Raw genomic sequence first — 22,702 nt, 5'->3', positions numbered from 1 at the left:
TTGCATGAACTTTGTCTAGAGATGCTGCTTGTTTAGGAAAACACCGCAAAAACAGCGAGCGTTTTTGCACCACTAACGTTACCTTGCTTGCACGGAACTAATATACGTAAATTGCGTTGCCTTTAACGAGCTGAATCAACGTGTACCCAGAGCACTAATTTAACGATGCATATTTTTAATTGCGTTACGTAGAGAAAATTTCTGATTACCGTGGTAAAGAAAAACCGATTCGCTCGAATATCGTGTACAAAGGAAATTCCGAAGTTCTCGTTTTTTTTTTCTAATTTAAATTCAATTTATTTATAGCGATCGTTTCGTTGATACAATTTTTGTAATCAGCCTGTAACTTCCTTGTACTTTAGGTAGATTCGTAGAAATATATATATTCAAGGCAACCGAGAATAGAATTCTTTGTAGAAACAGATGGGCCACAGAGTCCTTTTCCAAAATTCAGTTGCGTTCTGTAGGTTGTGTGTTCATGTGGATGGAGAACTAGGTCGGTTACTCTCGAAGGTGGTATAAATAAATAACAGAAGGAATATAAAACCGAACGACGCATCCCGAAAGCAAAGAAACGCACTTTGTTGGTAATTTCGCGTACCGCGTGCAAGCTGATTGGTTTTCCACGTAGAAAAATAAGCTTCGCCGATTTCCACGTACGTACGTACGAGATTCCATGAAGCTTCAACTCGATCACGGCTTTTTATACTTTACGGTGCCACCTGTGTAGCGGCGTCATGCTCGTAACGCACTCGGCAATTTCACGAAAATTATCCTGTTCAGTTTGTTAGCCGTGCTCTCGATACACAAACTCGTCAGCTGTTATATTAACTGACACGCGACACGTGCAATTGATCGGCATTCCGCGCATACTACAAAAGTGTTTCAGGTGTTTGTAACGCCACATTTGCGTGCGAAAATATATCTTGTTTAGCTGGACTCGTAAATAGCGTTGCATAACCTGGATAATTAAAGCTTTCCGATGACTGCCTCGAAACCATGTCCATTTAAGACACGTACGTCATAAGAAAAAAGGAAAAAAAAAGATTCTCACACGAACATTGTTTCATCGATTCAAGGCTTCCGTCGGTTTTCGCACAGTTTCGCGTCCAAGTTTTCTACTTGAAATCGAACAGTCCTACCATTGTACAACGCAATGTGCAGAATTCTCAATTCGTTGTTGATCAGCTAGGAAACAGATATCGTTGCCGATTTCATATGTTATTCAAAAGTTGTAGCGATATCCGGAGAAGTGCTCGTAAACCGGTTACAAGGTATCGCAGCCGCCTTTTTTCAAAATTCATGCCTTGAATTTCTCGATTCATGGGGAGAAGGAAACTGGGTCATTGCGTCTCAAAGGAAGGGTGGTTGGCTTCAAGGTGAATCGCAGAGTTAAAGCGAGTGAGTGAGATATTAAGAGGGCAAAGAGGTCTAGAGGAGAAGGGCGTAACAGGCCGGAAGGGCGTGGAGAATGGTTGAACGATCGAGAAGCCATGACGAAATTCCATGTACATTGTATTCCTTTGTGAGCCACGTGCCTGTCGTAGAAGATTGGAACGTCTTTTGTTAGGGGATTATTGGCGCTTGATCAGCCATTAAATTGGTTAATTTGCGAGCAAACAAACAGCAGGATAAGCGAATTCGTGTCGTTACTCTGCTTTCAGTCATAACTTTCCATATTCACTGACAATTCCTTTCATCGTACAAGTTACGAGAGCGATATTTTACTAATATACATCGTGAATAGAAAATCTCGTACCATCTAATCAAGGAGCAATAACTTGAACGTACGTTATACGTAGTAGTAACGTTCTCCCGTGATATCGTATTTTATGAGGGTTGAAATGCGTTGGAGAATTAGGTCTCTGCTCTCAAAGCGGAAGGCGAGAGGGTAACTGTCTTCAAGGTGAATCCCAAACTCTGAAGTGCAGTAAAGATAGAGAGTGAGCAAGCTCGGAGGGAGGATAAGAGGTCGGAAGGGCGTGGAGAATGATGAAATTCCGAGTAGACAAGTCTCTTCTCTCGAGTACTTAGTCGTTATGGACTTTCGAGTGAGAAGGGAAATTTCGCTGAGAGTACGATCGGATCTCGCATTGTTTCGTACATAGTTTAGCTTGCGAACCGGTGATTACCGTCTATAGTTAATTCTCATTCGATTCCACCTTAATTCCACGGATCTAAGTAATAGTACAAAGTATCGTGGAATTGTAGAAGCGTTTAGCTACGATTCGAACGTGGAAATCGATTTTCGCGAATGTTACTGCAAGCCGGAAATTAAGTTTGTTTTCGTCAAAGGGAGAGTAACTGTCGTCGAGGCGAGTGGCAAAGTCAAAGTGTACCAGGGGATGAGGACGAGCTGAAAGGGCGTGGAGGATGACGAAATTCCGAGTAGATGGGGCTCCTTTGTGAATTATCGTCTTTTTCCCTGGATTCTCGTTTAAGGGGACCGATGTTCCATCGACAGGAAGTGCACAGAGATTTCGAAACTTCTTATCGACTATCCCTCGACGAAACAATCGGAAGTATGTTCGAGTTAATCGCTGTTATTAGGGGATGTTCGGGTTAGAATACGAAACACACAAAGCTCACTATCGATCGGTGAATCTACAAATGTAGGACACTCGAACATGTTGTCACAGTCGTGCAATGCTAAACAGGCGAAGTCGCGTGCTTTTAATCGTAGGACATTAACATAGCTGTCATTTTTATTTACATGGTTGTATTTGTGATGTTAAAAAATATACGATCATATAGGAAAATTTGTGAAAAATTCAAAGTTCGATGAGCTCGAGCGAAAACCTTTGGACGTTTGTATACTTGAAAAATTGTGAAAAATTGTCGAAAATTTGAAAATTCGCATGTGAATTGAATATATCAACCGAAAGGACTATTAAAATTTTAAATTTGAATTTGAAAGGTCTGTTAAAAATTGGAATTCGATATTTAATTCTAGCCAGAGTACACGAATAGCTATGGAAGAAAGGCAATCAGTTGGAGGATGTTGTGTTTCGGATTTCATCAAAAAACTGGCAACGTTTCTACCCCTATTCAAATAATTTCAAGTCTCTCATCTCTATGATGGAATTCGTTTTTCGGAAGACTTTGACTCAATTTTACTGGCTAAATCTATGATAATGGCTGCCAAGAATCGTACGTACGATAATGGCTGCCAACTAGAATCAACTTTGCAAAGCCAGCTAGCTATGAAATCGTAAAAAAATAGAATTGTCGGTACTTACACGGATCCGTATAGATCTATACCTGGTCGTATGATTATTCAAGAATGTAGAACGGGATAGCAGTAAATGAATCGGTCACGATCCGATAAACGAAAGAAATGAGATTCTTCGTCTAAAGGAAGATGAATTTCGAAAGATATAGTTTCTCCAGACGTGATTTTGGATACACGCAACACCCTCGCGTGCTTCCGATCCAAGAACTTAATATCGCGATGTTATTTGGAACGGTTTCAAATCTTCGAGCTCGTGTATATTCATTTCTTATTTTTGCAAGCAATCTATCACGAGTCCACGAAATCCGCCGTGATAACTGGCCATTAATATATTTCCTACTCTCAGCATTTTTACTATTCTCCACCGTTGGTACATTTTGATCGATGAAATACAGAATAATCGTCGACGTAAGAGTTTTGACATTAGCATAATCTATTTCCAATATGTAGAAGCATTTTGAAATGTTCATCTGAAAAGATAGAGTAGATACGGAAATCCATATGGAAATCTTGGAGTTCGTAACATCGTCTGTTTACAACTCGTCGAAGGCAAGGGATTTAAAATCGACCGTTGGTACTCGCGTTAAGCGTTACTACTCATACTTTAGTAAAACGGCGCGTGAAAAGCGATCGTCAAAGGTAGATAGAGGCGGCTAGCGAAATAATCTCATCGATTTGCCTTGCGAAAGAAGCCACGGTGGTGCACGCTCGAATGACACGTTCATAAGGGAGTGAGGAGGCCGTGACATGGAATAGGATGGAAGGTAGGATCATCCTTTAAGACGACAGCTTTAATATCGAGTATCTTGGTGTACGTGTGTACAGGAGGAGCAGGTGGTAGCAATCGCGCTGGAGCTTTAAGAACCTAGGGGTGGAGGCTGGAGAACGCATTTCCCGTCGGATACTTGGATCAGCCGAAGAAGGAGGATCGCTTTCGAGGAAGCTTTCGTGCAACCTGTGCACGTTCTCCTTCTTCGTCAGTAACAGCAAGAAAGACTTAAAAGAGGACGGTGAGGATGAGGCAAGTAGTGGTATTGGAGCCGGCTGGCAGTGTTCTGGTGATCAGACAAACTTCTCTCGGTAGTAACGTTGCTACTAGTAACACCAATTCCAATGCTGGATCCAATAACGCTCACGAGACCCATGGGCTCGCCAATCACGCTGCTGTGTCCACGATTGCCTCCAATGATCACAATCAGAATCGTATCGTCGTCATGCGCTCATCCTCCTCGACCTGCATGACCACCACGGTGAGTCGATTAATTCGTTTTATGGTTGGACCGAGTCAACTTGGATTTTCCTGTCGGGTAACGTTCCTCACCTAGGTATATAGGAACTTGTACCGGAAATGTTGAAGCAACTAAGCCGATTTGTTCTCACGTAGTTGTATTAGAATTAGTTGGATTTTGTTCCTCCTTTCTTTTTCTTTTTTTTTTTTGCATCGAGTATATGTTGGTTTGTAAATGTTTTATTGTGATGACTAGAAAAGTTCTTGCGATGTAACAACAAGCTTCCACAGAAGACATCGAACATTTTTCACCAGGCTGACAATCATTCATCCGCGAACGGTAACAACATCAACATTAACGGGAACCTGAATGGAAATTCCGGGGCAATCGGTAGCAAAGCATCGACAAAGGTCGTGGTTGGTAGCGGAGGTTCCAAAGCGAACGAGAGAAACGATCATCTTAGGAACGATCACAAGAGCCAAGAAGGGATCGGTACCGGTGAATCGAACTCTGGATGTCGTCCAAGGACGAGCAAGGAAGCCGCTCACGAGAACGTCTCCTTAGACAGGAAACTCGATGGCGCGGATCCCATCTCCGGTAAGTACTTCCGCCATTACTTCCTTTTACCTTTGACAGACCAGCCGATCCTCCCGTGAATTATTTATTCCCCTATCGGCCATACTTCTTAGAAGGTAATAATTTACTTTGCTGTTTATGCACTGAAAGAGGAAACGATTTCATCGCCACTATTCTATGCTGTTACGATCGTCAGTTTCCATTCGATGACAAACGTTTATGAAGTTATGGCTTTATGTTCCTGCTTGCTATTGGAACGGTGCTCGTGCCATCAATCGTTTTATTCGTCGATTGATGGAAAAGGCTACGAGGTAATCGCGATTTTGGTTATAGTCGATCGACGTGCAATAGTCGGGCGAAAGTGCGTTGATTCGAGAGAAAATAGAACGCACGCACAGTGTTTCCATTCAACGAACCGTTTCTTTGTGCGAGAGAACAAGTTCGATAAATGGAGGCACGTATTCGCGAAACGATAATTTTTTGTTTTATTATCCTTTGAACGACTGTTCGCGACTCTTTTCCGCTCTCTTTGCCGATATTAGGAAACGCTATGGCCTAAAAGAATGTTACCAGCGTGGCACAGCTTTTCGCAACACGATAAAGCACTCTAATAAAAGTTTTCTAGCAAATTGGAGATCTCGTGACGATGTGCCTCGCTTTATGTATTGGTAGATTAATTAAAGAGATAAAACAAAGCGAAAGTTTGATGCATTTCAGAACACGAAGTACGATGTTAGATGTATTACGTTAACGTTATAAAATAGCATTGTGTACCAAGAATGCGTCGTTTGATGCGTGCGAGCCTCTATTTTTTCCACGAACCGCTTTATTATTTCAGCGTTCCTTTGGTTACTCGTCTCGTTTCAATAAACGAAGAGAACACGTTACGCTGAAAAATATTCTGCATTTTGTGCAGAACACTTCCCCTTTAAGACCCGCATTTAAATTTTAAACGAAGCTCATCGATCAAATTTCGCCCGGAATCAAAACTATTTAAGCCCGCATGAATTATACATAGTTTATATTAACTTCTACGACAGAGGAGAAACAATTACTCGAACCTCGTCTTAATGAATTTTTAACATCACAATGGGGGGTGGAGCGTGTTAAGTGTTTGTATATCGTTCTCTAACGAATTGTATGCATATATTTAACTACTTGTCAGGTCTGAAAATATCTCGCGCGCTCGCGGAAATAAAACGATATTTAATTACATTGCAAGTTATGTATTTTTTTTTTCTTTCATTTCTCGATTCGGTCGTATTTCAAGCGGAGTTTAGACCAAAGATCTTGTTGTTTTTATTACGCCAAGGTTGAGTTACTCGGAGCTGGAATCTGGTTAAACTTTTGAGAAAAAAAGATCCATTTCCAAGACCTCTTTGAAACTTTTTTTTTTTTATCCGGCTTACGAGAGCCTCGCTATCACGGTCGTATAATTTTTCTTCTCTCTCCTTCTTCCTCTTCTCGTCTCTTCCCTTTTTTTTCATCCTGAACTTCGACGTCACGTGTTCCATTCTTTCGTCGTCAAAAGCTGCCCCTTTTTATCGCTCCCTGAAGTGACTTGCTTGTTCCACGTTTCCAGAATTGAATATATGCACGCGGTATGCATATGCAGTCCCAGTTACACACAGTCGTTGAAATACAGTATGTACACGTAGCGTGACAGAAATATACGTACTCGTGTTCAATTCGTCTCGAAACATTTTCCATGATGCGTATTTGTACATGAGTCAGCAAGCTGATTAGTAACAGACGATAACTATAAACAGGATATAAATTGTTGGAAAACGCGAGTAACATGCTACGAGCCTGTAAGGGGAAATAATTTAAATATTTCTGGTGCGAAAAATATCAGAGAGGTTTAGATGGCTCGATGAAATATACGAGGAGCTATTTTCATTTTCTAGTTACACGGTGCCGGCGCGGTGGATAGGGTGGTTGAAAAAATGTTTTGCTTCGAATCCACGCATGTATGTAGGTCTGTATAATGCTTTTACTGAAAGTAGGACGACCGTTTCGATCTTGAAACCACCCTCTTCTCGACTCGCTGGAATTTCACGATCCGATGCTTTTTTGAAACGTTTCAACGTCGCGCATATGTACCGTTGTCGCGATCTTTTTGTAAAATATCCAATATAAAACAAAGCGTTCTTTCGCCTTCGACGCGAAAAGAGAACCAGATAAACGAGAAATAAATAGAAACAGTTTCATGAAAGTCGATATCGACGCGAGTTTCCATGTAATCGTAGCTTCATTATAGTTTTAGACTCTGGCATAAACTTTCTTCTAAGTGGTTTAGGCGTAAGTTTCCTTGAAAATTTTTATCGAGCGAAAGTGTCTATCGACGAGTTACGTCTGCAAAGTAGATTCAGACTTCTATACGTGTCCACTGTTTGCCTTACGCTAACTTATCGAACACATTCTGTTGTATAATAAGCGGTATATAAGCTTGAATTTTAAATAAGACCTTTGGGCGATCGCATTAAGTCCAATCAGCCAGCTCTATACTAGAATTTTAATCGTCTTCCTGAAGCAACAACTATATGCAATTTCTGTTACGAGGAATTCTATCTCCTTCCCGGAAACCATTGCTAAACAGGCTGTCTTCCTTATCGACTGGTGTCACAGTCCAGTGTGAACATTGTAGAACTTGAGTTTGCCACCCTCCATTGAAACAACCCCCCAGAAAGAACTGCTCTCTCGCGGGTAAACTCCGCTGGGGATAATTCGTAGTTCCGGTAATATCCGCCAGAGCGGCGATTCTGTCACCTCTCCATACTTTTGCTTCATTTACGTAGGGGTAGGGCGACCTTACGATTTTTGTTCCCTCGAGCAAAAGGTCTTTCCACTATTTCTTCCCCCTTTATCGATTTTCCCCGGGATTTCGTTCCTGTGTTCGAAGGTCGAACTAGCCAGGCAATCGCGAGGATCTCGGATCGTAATTTCTCTGTTGGTAGACGACGTCTGATCGTCGAAATTTAGTGGTTCGTATCTAGAAATTACTATCCTCGTGCAAACGCCGGAATGCATCCCCCGAACAAGGCGTTGCTGGTTGGCTCTCCTGTACACATATATGCCTTATATCAACGTCTCTTCTAGCCTATCCCCGTCTATCCTGACCTATCCGATTCCTGCTGACTGGAGTAAGTATCGACCCCTCGAGGTGTAGGTACCAATCCTTCTTTTCCATCTGCCTGTCTCTCGTCTATCTTTTCCATTCGTCTTTTCTTCCACGAAATCCCGCTGGTGACCTTTCCAATTCTCTATCCTCTCGGTACCTTTAGTCTTCCTACGTGTTTTCCTTTTTGCCTTGCTGTTTCTCATGCTGTCCGTCTTCGTTCCTCCCTCGTTCATTTTCTCGAGGGGATCCTAATTCGGGACGTTGCGTTTAACGACTATAGGCTACGACTTAGTTGTTAAACGCGAGTCTCGTGGTCCCTGGCAAGAAGTACCGAAGCAACTCGACGAATCCGAGCACGAGCTCCTTCGGACCCGGCGATCTTATTGATTGTCTTAGCTTTCCTGCCGTCACGCTTTCTCTCTCTCTCTTTTTCGCTCTCTCTCCCTCTTTCACTTCGCCTGGTCTGCACGGGAATACTTGCACACATAAAGAGACGTTCTCGTTCTATTCTCTGTCCATCTCTGTTTGGCCCGCACTGGAATAGGTACACAGGAATTTTCTTTTTCCCTCTCCTTTCTCCTCTGTCTTTCTCCTTCCCTCCCTTTCTCTGTTCTATCTCATCCCCCTCCATCTCTCTCTCTCCCTCATTCTCAAAGACTCTCATTCTCCCAACCTTTCTCTCGTTTCTCTTGTTTCCTTCTCTTGGTGGCTCGACGAGCTATCGTCGTCGCCGACTAACGACCGGCGACTTACGTGTCCGGCTAACTTTGCCTCGTGTTCGACGAAACGGAGAGGCGATCTACGTGATAAAGGAACAAGAGGGATAAAGGCCACGAGGGACGAAGGGGAGCTTGTAAGGCGAAGTGAAAAAGAGAAAGCATGGAATTGAAGGATGACCGAGGGAGAGGAACACAGTCGGTGAAAGAGAGGGGAAAGGGAGAGATAGTTGGACAGGAGCCTCTGCCAACGTTCTATTTAAAGCCGTGGGGGTAGCAGCAGCTAGCTGACTGGTAATTTACGAGCTTATACCAAAAAGTTGGACACCTTGGGGATGGCTCCGCACTTTGACACGTGACCTACTTTTATCAGGTTACGTAATTGATCGTCTCGCGCCTGCCCCGTTTGCGCTTGTGAAATCTACGAGACCGAACCCCCTTTCTCTTTCTTTCCTACCCTCTTTTCTAATTTCTCCCGTTGCTATTTTTTTTTTTTATTTTCCCCCGACTCTCCTCCCTTTCTCCTCCCTTTTTCATTGTTACCTTGATCTTTCAATTTATTCCTTCGTTTCCGTTTGTATTCTTGGTTGCTTCCTTCCGGGAAATCCAAACTTTTTCTTTTCTACGATCTTCTTCTTTCGTCCTGTTCTTTGATTGCTTTTAGGAACGTTTTTGCCTTCGTGCAACTTGCATCGAGATTTTTGTGGCCGATCGGTTGCATCGATTGTTAAATGAAACGTGTCCTCGGTTGTATATTTCCAGAAATTGTTTTAATCGAATTTTGGTAATTTAGCGTTGGTGAAAAAACTCATAATAGGGGTGCATTATGCTTTTTAATTCAAATTACTTTTTCATTCTTTAAGGTCGTTACACACAGCGACGGGGGGATGAGCGGGCGACAGCTCTATTTATATCGCATTTAACACACGAGGAGACCTTTGGGTTATTAGCCCTTTCAGCTTTGCGTGCTGACCTAAATGACGTGCAATTTAAAATTCGTGCGATATATTGATCCTCGCAATGTTACCTCCATGCTGTGGATTCCCAACAGATTTAATTATTTTTATTTATTTTACTGAAAGCTATTAGGAAACTCGATGATTTATAACCGTTGTCCGTGTGCTCTCTCTCCGTGAAGAGCACCTTCTCTATCGGAATGTGAATGCAATTCTCAAAGCGGCGGTTATTCCACGTTCTTCTATGGCCAAAACGATAAATCTGTCGTAAACGAATACAGTTATGTATAACGTTCCATTTCGATGGCCAGTCAGAAATTATGGAGCATACGAGTAAACTCGGCGCGATACCAAAAATTAGTTGGCGGTCCAGCTGTAGGAGACAATAGCGATCATCCCTGGCCATACGTCGGTCGCAAGCTCGACAATCATGCACCTTATGCGTTCCACTTTTGGCCTCGTGCTACTCTAAAAATAAGCCACCGTTTCTATTTCCTTTGATCTCCTGCTTTCCCATTATTCCTCGCTACGTGATACAGACACATAGACACATAGGTCGAAAGTTCGAGCACGTGTAGATCCACGCCGGATTGTTTCATCGCGTGACGAAACATTCGGTAGTAGGTGGAAAGAAAGAAGAAAGAAGAATGTGACGAAAGGGAGAACATTTTCATCCCGTTAACAGAGTGACATCGTTATCGAGGGCGAAAAACGTAAGCCCGTGGATTTATCGTAAAATAATAAACACGTCTGTTTATAAGTCGACACCGCGAGCAACGGGGTTGGTCGAGGATGAAGCTGTCCACAGATATCGCAGGTTTATTTCATTTCGTTATGTCCCTCGTTACGAGATCCGCTCAATTACCAGTTTCTGGATAAATTACGAGCTTATGCGAGAAAATGTACGACTCGAGCGAGTTGCGTGTGCCAACCGTCCGGTGCTCCACTGCACATGCTCCACACGTGTATCTGTGTAAACAGACCATACACGTTTCCAACAGCCTAATTCAAATCTAACGGGTTATAAACGTAAATTCACACGTACACAGTTTGGGGGCAGTTGTGTGCGTGAAAGTGCCGCTTAAATCCATATAAATTCGTGCCCATGAATCCATCCATTAATCAGATTCGCGATAGAGGGACTGGGGCCCGACGCCCGAGTGATTTCAAGCCTTCCCCGTCTCTCGTCTGCTCTCTTTTCGCCCCTTCTTTCTTTTTTTTTTTTTGTCTTTTTTCTCGCCGATATCTATAGGAAGCCCACTTGCAGGGGTCACTAGGAGATGGCAGCACTTCCATTAAAATTCGACGCGAACTTTCTGCGAGAATCCGATGTATGCTGTGTCATGCCCTGCTTATAGCTCTATATAGCCTAGCTTGCAAGTCTCTGCAAAGGTACGGCTGTCATTGTACGTGTGTAAAATACGTGTGTAGGCGCGAAGGCAGTCGGCTATAACCTACGACGAGTCGTAGGTTGTGAGTGGAATATGGTTTAGGGGGGGTTGGTAAAGGGGGACGAGGAGAGATTAGGGAGCTGCGTCTGTATGTGCACAAACGGGCAAATCTGCTCAACATTTTTCTCCTCCCTTCTTTTTTTTCCCTCTCCCGAGGGTTCGTTCTTTTACATTTCTCTTTTTTCATTTTCAACTGTTCTCGATTTGTTAACTGGTAACACGTTCGATTGGGAGCCGTGCTTTTTTCTCTCTTTTTGCCTTCGCTTGGAAGTTCCTACGTCGAGCGCAAATATTGATGGCAGCTCGAGGAAACTTCCCCATTGGCAGTGGGTAGAATGTCAGGTGTTCGATAAATGCTGAATCACTGCAATTTTGCATTTTTAAAGTCCTGCCCCTTCTGTCCTAGCCTATTTCTCGCAGACCACGCTGGAAACAGCGTGCACTATCCTCTTTCCTTTTTCTTTCTCTTTCCACTTTTTTTTTTATCCCTCCGTTTCCTTCTTTTCCCTCGCTTCTTGATTTCCACGGCGTAAAGCCGATTTATCGTCGAATTCGGGCGAAACGTTTCCTCGCTTGTCCCAGTTAAACTGGCTCGGCTAATTAAAAAGAAAAAAGGAAGGAAACGAGAGAAACAAAAAGACACGCAGGAAAATAGGAAAGTTGCTTCTCGCAGCCGCGAGTATCCGTCCATTCTTTTCTTTTTCACCATATCCCGGGATAGCTTGCACCGCGAGCGGTTCTCGAGCGTTCCCGGGGCAAAAGCCAAAGCCGTGTAAATCCGACGAGGGAAAAAGCTTCCACCATCTGGAAAAGCACGAACGAAAAGGGAGTCGTTAAACGCTCATACAGGAATTATCCTGCATGGCGTTGTAAATGCCGCAGGAGGTTGGATAACAATCGATTATCATGGCTCGACACGGAGCAACACTCTGTGTTTCCAGCGTGCAGGATGATCCTGCGTCGAGAACAGTAGGAGTAGGTAGAGAAATGTACGCTTAGGCATTAATTTGCATTCTCGGTAATCCTTAATTTACAACTCCGCCGGAGTTTTCCAGAGGGTAGCATCGGCGAGTTCTCCGTGGAATTGGCTCGGTGTGCACCCACACCTTGCCGACCAGGAACACGTAGAAGAGGGCGACTGTTCGGGGGTGGGGGTGACATAGTGGGGTGAAGTAAGTGGGGTAGTGGCAATATGAGTAAAGTGGGGAGGTTGGATATCGAAGGTGCAGCTGAAGAGAGGTGGTTGAAGAGGGGTCGAGGTAGATAGAAGGAAAAGGGATTCGGTGAACAGGGGCTGTGGCTGGGGCTGGATAGTCGGACTGGTCTCGATGGTGGGGAATGAATGCTATGAAATGGCGGAATAGGAAAGGGGTAGGGGACAGTCGTGGAAGGACGAGAAGAGGGGCGATGGACGGAGGTCGAGAGTCGCGGGTTGGCTCACTCTGCGGCTCCCGCCGCTCGGGAGCAGACACGCGGGGCCAAAGACTAATTTGAACCTATTTTATTAACAAAACAAAAACATACATATTTGTAAATAACACTAAATAACACGAAATACACACGTCTCCTAAAAGTCTCTTTACCTACTCTAAAAAAGAAATTTCTTAGACCTCTGTAAAAACAAAAGAACAAACAAAGCGAACGCGGAACGCAAGCGACAAAGTAACTATTTCCAGCCCCTAAGCGAATCGTTACGAAGCCTATAACGCGAAAAAAAAGGAGAGAGAGAAAGGATAAAAGGAGAAGAAATAGGAGAGAGGACACGCGAGGATAAGCGAGGGAGTAAAGAAAGGGAGAAAGAAGGAAGGCCTATTTTCTGAAGCTCTACCGCTGGTGGTATCGGCAGGAGAAAGGCGCGCGTGCGAGAAAGATAGAAAGAGTGATAGAGAGGAAAGAAGGGCGGAAGGAAAGGAAGGAAGGAAGGAAGGAAGGAAGGAAGGAAGAAAGGGAAGCAAGGAAGAGAAACGACGGAGGAAGCAAAGGATTGAACGCGGTAAAGGCGATCGTAAAACGCGTCAGCTGCGGGCGAATCTCTTTTTAAGTTCTCTCTGTACTGTGTGACCCTTACATTATTTTGTCCCTCCGATAGGGACAGGTTCAGTGTTGTAACTTAGGATATAAGAAGAATAAGAGCTCCTGGAACGCACAACAGAAAAAAGAAAGAGGAAGGAGAGTTGGAGAAAGAACGAGAACGAGACGAGTGTGTGTTTGATTTGAGAGGCGAGGACTCTAGCAGAAAGAAGGAAGCAAGGTCGAAGAGGTACAGAGAACACTAACTAGGAGATAGGGTGGACGAAAAAGGAGAGAAAGGAAAGAAGGTTTGTGAAAGAATTGTTGCGGGTTATTCGCGAGTATAGAATACAATGGGGCTCCAGGTTTTTATACTAGTACGAAGAAGTATTTAAAACAAACAGAGAAGGAGAGACAAAATTAAGAGTTATATTAGCAAGGAGAAGAAGGCGAAGATTCAAATCTTTATCGCGGTGTCATTTCCACGCGTTCGCCTCCACGTGTGTCGTCCATCAATTCGAGTACGTCACGTCGAGTAAAGTCTGCGACGTTCGTTGTGAATAATATTGTCTCTCTGTGACTCTTGATTTCTTTTCGAGCAGCGGGCTGAAATTAAATTGACTTTCAAATCGAGGATAGGGATTATTTGAAACGGACAACCTGGCTCGCGTACACGATTCTTTGGGGGATATGTCCTGCCGTTCTAAGGGGAATCACCACCCACGTGCACGAGCCTCACGTAGAGGACAACGTCAAGCGAGTCGTGTTTCCATCCTAGAACCCGGCAGCAAGCTCTCCTGACAAAAAGAGTGCCGCCGTAGCTTGTCACGATCTAGAATCGCGAACACCGACCATTGTCGAGTCGCCATATCAGCCGCACACTCGTCCAAATTCACGAGGAGCCTGGGGATGCCTGCGAGAGCACAAAAACGATCGCGCTACGCGTACGTTCAAGGACGATGACGATCGGCCACGATCGGTAAGATCCAAGAAGCGGTCGCTCTGACGAGCGCCACGGAAATGGCGGGCTACAATCATTCGAATCCACAGCGTGTCGTCTATCACGCGACCTACCCGACGCCTCTCGCACCAAGTGAGTCCTTACGTTTCTTTCATATTACGAGGATTAGAAGGATATATTCCAATCGTCGTATATATACGTTACAACTCGACGACCAAGAGCTAAGGGCTTGATGCTGCGATTGTATTTTTATTTTAAATATTTCATTATCCTCGCGATAATTGAACGACGCAATCCTAGACACTTCTATGGTGATAATTTCATTTTTTCTTCTTCTTCTTCTGGCTTCCGCACGCGCTTTGAAATATTGTTACTTTTTTCAATTTCCATATCGTTACGCTGGATGTTGGAAAAATGCAAAATACGCAGAAGGTATCGGCAATAAATTACCAGACACCCGAGGAAGTACAGCTGCACTGCCGGTGGTATCAATAACATCGTAGGCAAACCTGTGGCGGTAGACCGAAATATTTCATCCAACGAACAGCCGTTTCCTTAATGTCTTGAAACGTCAATACGCGTAATTTATTAGAACAACTCGTAACGTCGAGCAGTATGCGTTTAGCGAGGATACACCGAGTTCTCCGTGAGTTAGAAACTGTTTCGTTCGTTTTCCAGGGACTGTGATGATATCGTTATATTTCACTTGTAATTTTTATCAACATAGTTCTAGATTGATAGCATCTAATGAAAACGTATTGCGTTATTCAGAAAATTAGAAAAGGGGAAAACTCTCCTTGGCGCACCGCATTTTGTTTTCTTTTCGAATAAATTATGCGTTTTAAATTCCCGGGGAGGTAATACTATGCACGTGAAAAGTGCATTACTTTTAAAATTGTTGTTCTCTTGCTCTCACACACGGGTTAGCTTACGATCGATAACAGCTTCGATCCGTTGCATATAAACATGGCTAATAATATGTTATGCAAACGTCTAAGCTTTCGTCGAAATAAATATGCGAGCACGAATTACGATAACTCGCGTGATACCGGGAATAATCAGATTAGTGAACACTCGAATGATAAAATTAATCGAAAACTTACGTACATTAACGAGACCATTAGATTATTGAATCTCTTTGAATTTTCATAACCATTTTCTCCTCACCTAAAAATCTCGAATTATCGAGAATGCTTTTTCATCGTGTTCGTTGTCGTTCTGTTTAGATGGAGATCCGATAAAACTTCCGGAGAATTTGGAGACCTTGCCACGAGCTGAACATTTTCCAACTCAGAGGCACCGATGGAACACCAACGAGGTGAGTTGGTAAACGATTATTTTTAGCTTGAAATTTTATAAAACCACTCGATGCTTGAACTTTTTCGGCTGCCCATTAAGAACAGAGAAAAAGAAAAGACTAAATTATACGGCAAGCTATATACTAGCAGAGAAAATGCAACGAGGTACGCGAGCGAAAAAGAGGAGCGGGTTAAAAAAAAGATAATGTCTCGGTCGAATTCTAACAAAAGAGCGTACAGTTTCCTAGCAGCGCCAACTGGATATACATTTACACGGCATTTCAGTAGGCACAACTGGAAAGTAAATAGCGACGTCGCAACGCCGTTGGTGGCTCGTACGTAGCGTCGGTGGTTAGAGAGGATAGATGCTGTCCGTCCGTGTGCAAGCTCACATCAGTGTGCAGGAGTGCACATACCAACACGTGGAGCACCGTGCACTCGTAGGTGTACCGATGTAGTCCACTGCTACTCTGACCCCGGTCGGCCTCCGATCAATAGCTGGAGCCAGCTAGAGAGCTCAGCCGAGCCGAGTTGAGTTTTCAGTTCCGTCGAGTCGAACCGAATTGCGAGCCCGTGTTTGCCCCATTGCTATCCTTCGTCGACGATAACTCTCCTTTCATTCGTTTCTCTCTTCGTCTATTTTTCATCCGATCTTTCGTTCTCGGTGTTTCCCCTCTTACTCCTCTTTTCTTTCAAGAATCACCCTCCGAATAGGCAATAGCGAAAGCAAAGGTAGCGACGATTCGATAAACTAACATCGAATCTTCCGATCATCCGTTTGCTTCTTGATATTGCGGCTGAGATTCAATCTCGTGGTCTAGGATTATGGAAAGTAAAAGTATCGATCACAAAGTTTGATTTGTTCGTCGAGAGGAATTTCGGCTTGTTTTGAAACGATCGACGAGGGGTCTGGTCGTTGAAGCGTGCAAGTTGCCTCTTGTGTCGCTTATCTATTGCGGTGTAATATGCATCGCTAATGAGGTCAACTCGAGCGCTGCATCATCTTTTTATATTAGCTATCGTTTGAATTTTCACGTTGACGTAACTTTGACGTGAAATTATTAGTATCATAAATATGAACGAGTCGTGGCGTTATAGGGTCTCTTGGAAATTCGAAGCGGGAACAAAGTATCGCTATTAATATTACGTCAATTCATTTCCCTCTCGATCTTTTTTCCGTCTCTCCCTTTTCCTTTTTTCACTTACCTCGGGAGAACCGCGGAATGGATGAAAGCCAGCCACATTAGCGATTCATGCTCGCGAAACTATTCATAGGATGAAGTTCTTAGGAAGTTAACGTAGCAACTTTTTGTAACACGAGAAAGTTTATACCATCTTGCATGCAGTCGAAATCCCTTACCGGGCGACACCCGCCGTGATCTTGTTTCCTCGCCTTGCTTCCTCCTCACCCATTTACCCTGGTTCCCGTGTTGCTTTCGTCCCTTCTTCAACGCCATTTCTCTCTACTGCTCTGACAGCATACGTGAGTACGTCAGAGTGCTCATCATCATCGGACTTTGCATCCTCTTTCATTTTTCATGGCTGAGCATTGAGAATTTCACGAATAATATATATACTGGAACGAGATAAATGGAGCGCGGTAAACTTGCAGTCTACTTTTGATTGCACGGCAAATCCGGGGAAAGATTAACTAACCAACGAGTCAACTAGTTGGAAATGGAAATTCAGTTTATTCGATTGACGTAGCAAAGAGCCCATTGTTCAGACCGTTGCCGGGGTTGAATTTTTATTGACCCGTTGCCAAATTCTAAGTTGTTATTGGAGACAGGTCGCAATCAAGTCTAAATTTCAAACGAGCATAAAAGTCGAGCTCTACGTTCTGTTCTGTACCGAAGCGAATCAATTTCGTTCTCGCTGCTAGAATTCTTCCGGCGAAACTTTCCCTATTAACTTTTTTAATAGCCCCGATTATACAGGACTGGAATTTATTGCCCAGAAAATAGAGAGACGTATGTAGCCTCAGGTTGCTTCATCGATTTTTTCCCTCCCAACAACGTCGCCAGGCTTTACGTATTCTCATTTTCCCTTCGCATCCAAATCGATGTCTGATAACTTCCCAAGATTTCTGTCGTGCTCATTCCACTCTTCCTATCGTTGCCTGATGAAATCCCATTTGTAACGGAGCATAGAACGCGGTGAATATATTCCGGCAAGCAGAATTATAGTAATAATTTTTAACACATACCTATGTAGCAGAGAAGTAACATCGTTTGTTTTGCACTTCTACCATCGGTAATGAGGTTTAATGACGTTGATTTATTAACTGGTAGCCGACTACAAAGAGAAATAAGTATTTGAAATCTGGAACACGAAATAATACGTGGATCTCTTACGTTTATCTGTGAATTAGAACGTCACTGATTGTTCCACTTACGTGATTTATAATATCGTACGTGATATTACTGAGAGTATGATAAAAAATTGACTGCTCTTTCGTTTATTTGAGATTCGCGTTATCCTATATCTAATGACTTGTAAAAGTAATTGAATACTTATGAAAATATCTTATGTGTCATACACTAACATTCTGAGATTTTATTACATTATTTAGATTAGATTACCGTGATGAGATTGTGATTGTTACGATTGAACTGCGGATATTCGTGCATTTATCAGAAGAATAAATAAGCAAAAATATATATATACAAAATATCATAAGTAAATATTGTAGAAGTTCATATTATTAAATTTAGGAAATAAAGCGTTTTTTCATTCAAGGCTTGTTTATCTGTCTTATCTGTATTTGTAACAATATGAATTTGCACAAACATCTGCAGTCCAATATCATAGCGAGTGTTATACTTTCGTAAAACTGTATATACAATAGAGCTGCGCCTAACTTTTTAGCTGTGACCTTTTTCTTTTTCAATGAAATCCATTTTTGTAACATTCCGGATTACAGTTGAATTTTTCGGTTTACGTTGGTGCCGGTGCCTTCGTTAGTTTTCTGCGATAACATTTCGTTTAATTGATGAGCATACGGAACCGCACGGACTATCTGTAAGCGGAAATCGATCCGAAAACAATGTTTCTGTTTGCTTATTGATTTCCGATTGCAGCAGAGTATAAATGCATTGAATAGCTACAGTTTACCTGGCTACACAATGACAGTCGGCGCAATTAAACGTTAGTTTGCACTGCCAGTAATGCAATTTCCGCTTCGACCGTTTTTCAGTAAATTGTATTTGGACGTAACACCGAAATTGATTTCGGCAAATACGACTATTATTATTGTGAAGTTAATATTTGCTTATTTCCGACTGCGTTCGTTTCAAACTTGCTGATTTTCAAGCTTTCACGCGAAATCAAGAAAAATTAGTTACCAGCTTTCGATCATCGTTCATCTGATTTCAAAAGAAAACACTCATCGCCTTTTATTTGGAGCGCTACAAAGGATCCAGGAAATTGACTAATTTTTCGAAGCAATCAATGCGTGTGGGCCTCATCAGTTGTAATTTCTCAGATGTATATGGCGAACAGAACAAAGTTTTAAAATCGATACACTGTGAATTTTTTTTCTTTTAGTAACTATCGTATTAAACATTTTCCATGATACTGATAATAGTCGTCCATTTTGTTATATATATTATATTTATTCATCGCACTTATCTCTATCTTTATTTTATAAACTTCTTCCGGTCCGCCACTGTATTTCGGTTTAGACCACCGTGGGAACTGAATTCCGAATCAAACGATTTCGCGGTTTCGAGAGAATGTAATTTCGGAGAATGCAGTATTTACGTTTATTGAAATTGTATGTCCGCTCTGAAGCTTCTAGATTTAATAATAATAGCATTTTATCACCGTTGTTTCGCATATTTTGCAAAAATTTCACTTACATAATTTGTCAAAGAGGAGATCGAGCACTCAGAGACTCGAGCTGTATGGAAAATAAGCGAGCTTCATTGGGCCTACGTCACCAGTCATTAAAGCGTCTCCACCCTGTTAGGAAACTTTCAAGTATGTTTCGATATTGTTGACGAGAGTTTTCGGCTTGACGTTGACGTTCTTACGTCGCGTGCTCTTGTCGCTTCTTCCCGTCTGCGTCTGAACAAATACCGACTTATACTACTGACAGAGACTTCGAACTTGCAAGCCATTCTCAAGTGACGTTTATTTTATCGTAGACTGTCTTGTAAATACAAAACTGTTCTGAAACATTTATATACTCGTGACAAAAATTGTTATCGACGAACAGCGTGAATCTACTGTCTGTCGATAACTGTCACAAACTACTCGTACGTCACTCGGTCTAGGAAACCCAAACTTTTCGTTCATCTTTTGTCATTTTCACTGTTTGTCTTTTCTCTATCTATCGATTATCAATTACCGCTGAAATGTCTCTGGCACGTACTTGTAAGTGGAAAGCATTGAAACGACGTAACACCTTTGTTTAGGGTGTCGGAAGGAGGGTCGATTTATCGGTCCTTTTGCATTCGTAAATCAAGGAGAATACATCCTTTCCGGTAACACGCGGGACAGAAGGCGTCTCGTTTACGTATCCGCTAAACCGAATAGAGGAATCTATGGGCTCTTTCATCGTATCTTTAGAGATCTATACGGTCTTTGTTCAAAGAGTACGTATTTCGACCGACCTTCTTAGATTAATTTGTTACTGGGATTCGTTGCGACACAAAGTTAACACGCGTGTGTGTGTGTGTGTGTGTTTATGTGACCTAGCAAAAGGGTGTCCTTAAAAAAATAAATTAAAAGAATTAAGAACGAAAGAAAAGCTTGATTTACACGAACTTGAATATTAACTACGCAATTAGATGTAGTATCACGGTAAAAATTTTGTGAGTCTGACTGGCGTTGCATGGAAGCCGACCTTGCACGCAACATAACGATATGCACTGTCAGACGCCGTCTTTCAAGTTAAACTATTCTCCACGTTGCCTGACCCATTTCACGTCTGGCACGTTGCAAAATATGGCAACGCATAGAAAATCAATTTACGTAGCTGCCTCGCGTGAAGAAGATTTCGTAGCTGATCCCCGACTGATAAAATAAGATACTAGGTAGGTTATTAATATGTAAGAGGAATGTAATAATTCCACTAGTTTCTTACGTAACCGTTATCGCAAAATAGAAAGCGATTTCGATTCTATTCGAATGAAAAACGAGCATCGATTATACGATTCATCTATCTTGAGTCCCTCTCTTGACCTTTTCTACCATTGATCAGTGGGCTCGTAATTATAGCTAAAGGGATTGGTGAACGTGTTGGCGAAATTCACGGCGAAAATCGCCTTTGGAAGTTCTAGTTTCTGTACGGGTGACCGCGCAATGTATCCCCGACAGAATGCAAATGATCAATTAACCAGTTGTAAATCAATGCAACATAGTGGGCAAGCTTTATCTAGCTTCGCTGTCGACGCTTGGCTGGCCTAATGGTTGGCTGTCGGGTATACGCCGGGCTCTTATTCCGTTTTCCCCTCTCCAGCCACTCCAGTTACCCGTTCCGCTCATTCTCATCCATCCCTCGTTAAGAATATTTATATCCAGGCCACGTTCGCTGGAGAACCTTTGGAAAGTCGAAGGCCCACCCATGGGAACGGTGCAAAGATATTAAGCACTCTGAACCATACTTTGCTCCTCTCTCCTTTTTTCCTCCTTCCTTCCTCTTCTTTTTATTCAGCAATTACCTTTTTCCCAGCGAGACGAATGTTCCTCGGTAATTATTACGTCTACCTTTTTTTTCGTATTATGCATTTTCAGGGCGACGGCTCCACGCTAATTTTATTACGTAACTGGACGCAACGTTAACGAGCGGCTCTGTCTCTACGCGTCCAATAGGATCGCGTCCTTCGGATGGAACCGCGCCACAACCGAGTGCAATCTTGACATACCTCATTTGAAATGTACGATTTGTGGTTTGAGCTTGCCAACCGAGCAACCCCAATCAGAAACCATCTATCGGTATAAAGTGTACGCGAAATTCCTCGATCATTGCGGTCGTGTAGCTTCAATTATCCCACGGTATCCGTGCTATTCCGAACGCTACGTCGAAGACATTTGCAGAATCTCACGGAGAGATCCCTCACCCGTTACGAATTATCACGTTGAATTGATCGCGGGCGAAACGCTTTTCGAACGATAGTGACACGCGAAGCGCTGCCTGAACTTTATATCAACACCGTGAATTTTATTGCCAGCCACCTTTCTACAGTTTGAGCGAATCAGTTGCAGTTTGGCGTTCGATTTGCATTACGCCACGTGAGATCGCGTGCCGCACACTTTCTGCCCCCTGCTGCGCTTATTTCACCTACGAGTGCTCAATTTTTTACTCGAAGAGATTGCCTTTCTCTCACTCTGTCCTCAGCCAGTGAATATTTAAAAAAAATTTATAAGACCGAATTCTTTCTAATTTCTTACGTATCCCATTTTTTCTCCCTTGTACACGTCTCGTAACGTTACCTTTCTACTATGCATTGCATGTCGACTTGAGGCCACGTACGGTGCGGAAAACGACGTGTCATGATTAACCAGGCAAAATCTGTTCGCCGGTAATTAGATTTTTTTTCTATCGTGCAAGCACTCGAGTTCCTTTTCTCTATTATCATGCGTTTCGTTTCAAAAGTTGTACTAGTTGGTTCTTTGCGCGGAAAATCAATAGAGAACCGTATAATATCCGAGTTGCTATTATTAGTAGTAGGTAAACATGAAGGAAATAAACACGCGCATTACTTTTCATATCTGTGAATGTAACTAGGCTAGAAAACGCTCTGCACGGAACGTTGAAGAATTTTTTATATTGGCCAGGAAGAGAGATTTATGGGATAAAGAGTTATCTCTAGCTACGATTTCTTATATTGACATTTGGTATTTAAAGCAGCACCTTGTATACCCTATATCATTCACACTCGATCTGTGTTACATGTCATTATTTTTTATATTCAAAATGAATTTTATTCGTCAATGAAGGAACAATTGAGATCTTAACAGCTAAATTGTATCGTCAGAATTAACAAGAGCTGGAGGGATTAGCCGATGAACTTATCTCTGTTATCTGAATTGATTTATTGCTCGACCTGTTCGGATTAACGAGGTCCTGTTATATTTTCTTGTATAATTTTCAAGATCTAGATTTCGTTCGAAAGATATCTACCACCAGTGGCGAAATATCCGTCT

General features: G+C 42.6%; 1 protein-coding gene across 10 annotated transcripts in view; it reads left to right on the top strand.

Moving 5' to 3' along the window:
* Camta (Calmodulin-binding transcription activator) overlaps positions 1 to 22,702 on the top strand; it is a 40,706-nt gene that overhangs the window by 5,734 nt on the left and 12,270 nt on the right. For 6 of the 10 annotated variants that reach the window (XM_072012065.1, XM_072012067.1, XM_072012064.1 and 3 more), the window contains 3 exons: positions 4,058 to 4,482; positions 4,722 to 5,058; positions 15,479 to 15,570. In XM_072012065.1, coding sequence (XP_071868166.1) covers positions 4,249 to 4,482; positions 4,722 to 5,058; positions 15,479 to 15,570 — 663 coding nt within the window. In that variant the 5' untranslated portion in view covers positions 4,058 to 4,248. Of the gene's footprint in view, positions 1 to 3,978; positions 3,997 to 4,057; positions 4,483 to 4,721; positions 5,059 to 12,010; positions 14,385 to 15,478; positions 15,571 to 22,702 lie in introns of those variants that run through there. The other 4 variants (XM_072012063.1, XM_072012066.1, XM_072012069.1 and 1 more) reach the window with 4 other exon arrangements.

The sequence above is a fragment of the Bombus fervidus genome, chromosome 10, assembly GCF_041682495.2.
Source record: "Bombus fervidus isolate BK054 chromosome 10, iyBomFerv1, whole genome shotgun sequence".
In the NCBI taxonomy this organism is placed as follows: domain Eukaryota; kingdom Metazoa; phylum Arthropoda; class Insecta; order Hymenoptera; family Apidae; genus Bombus; species Bombus fervidus.
The sequence above is the reverse complement of the archived record's forward strand: the minus strand, read 5'-3'. Positions and strand labels throughout refer to the sequence as shown.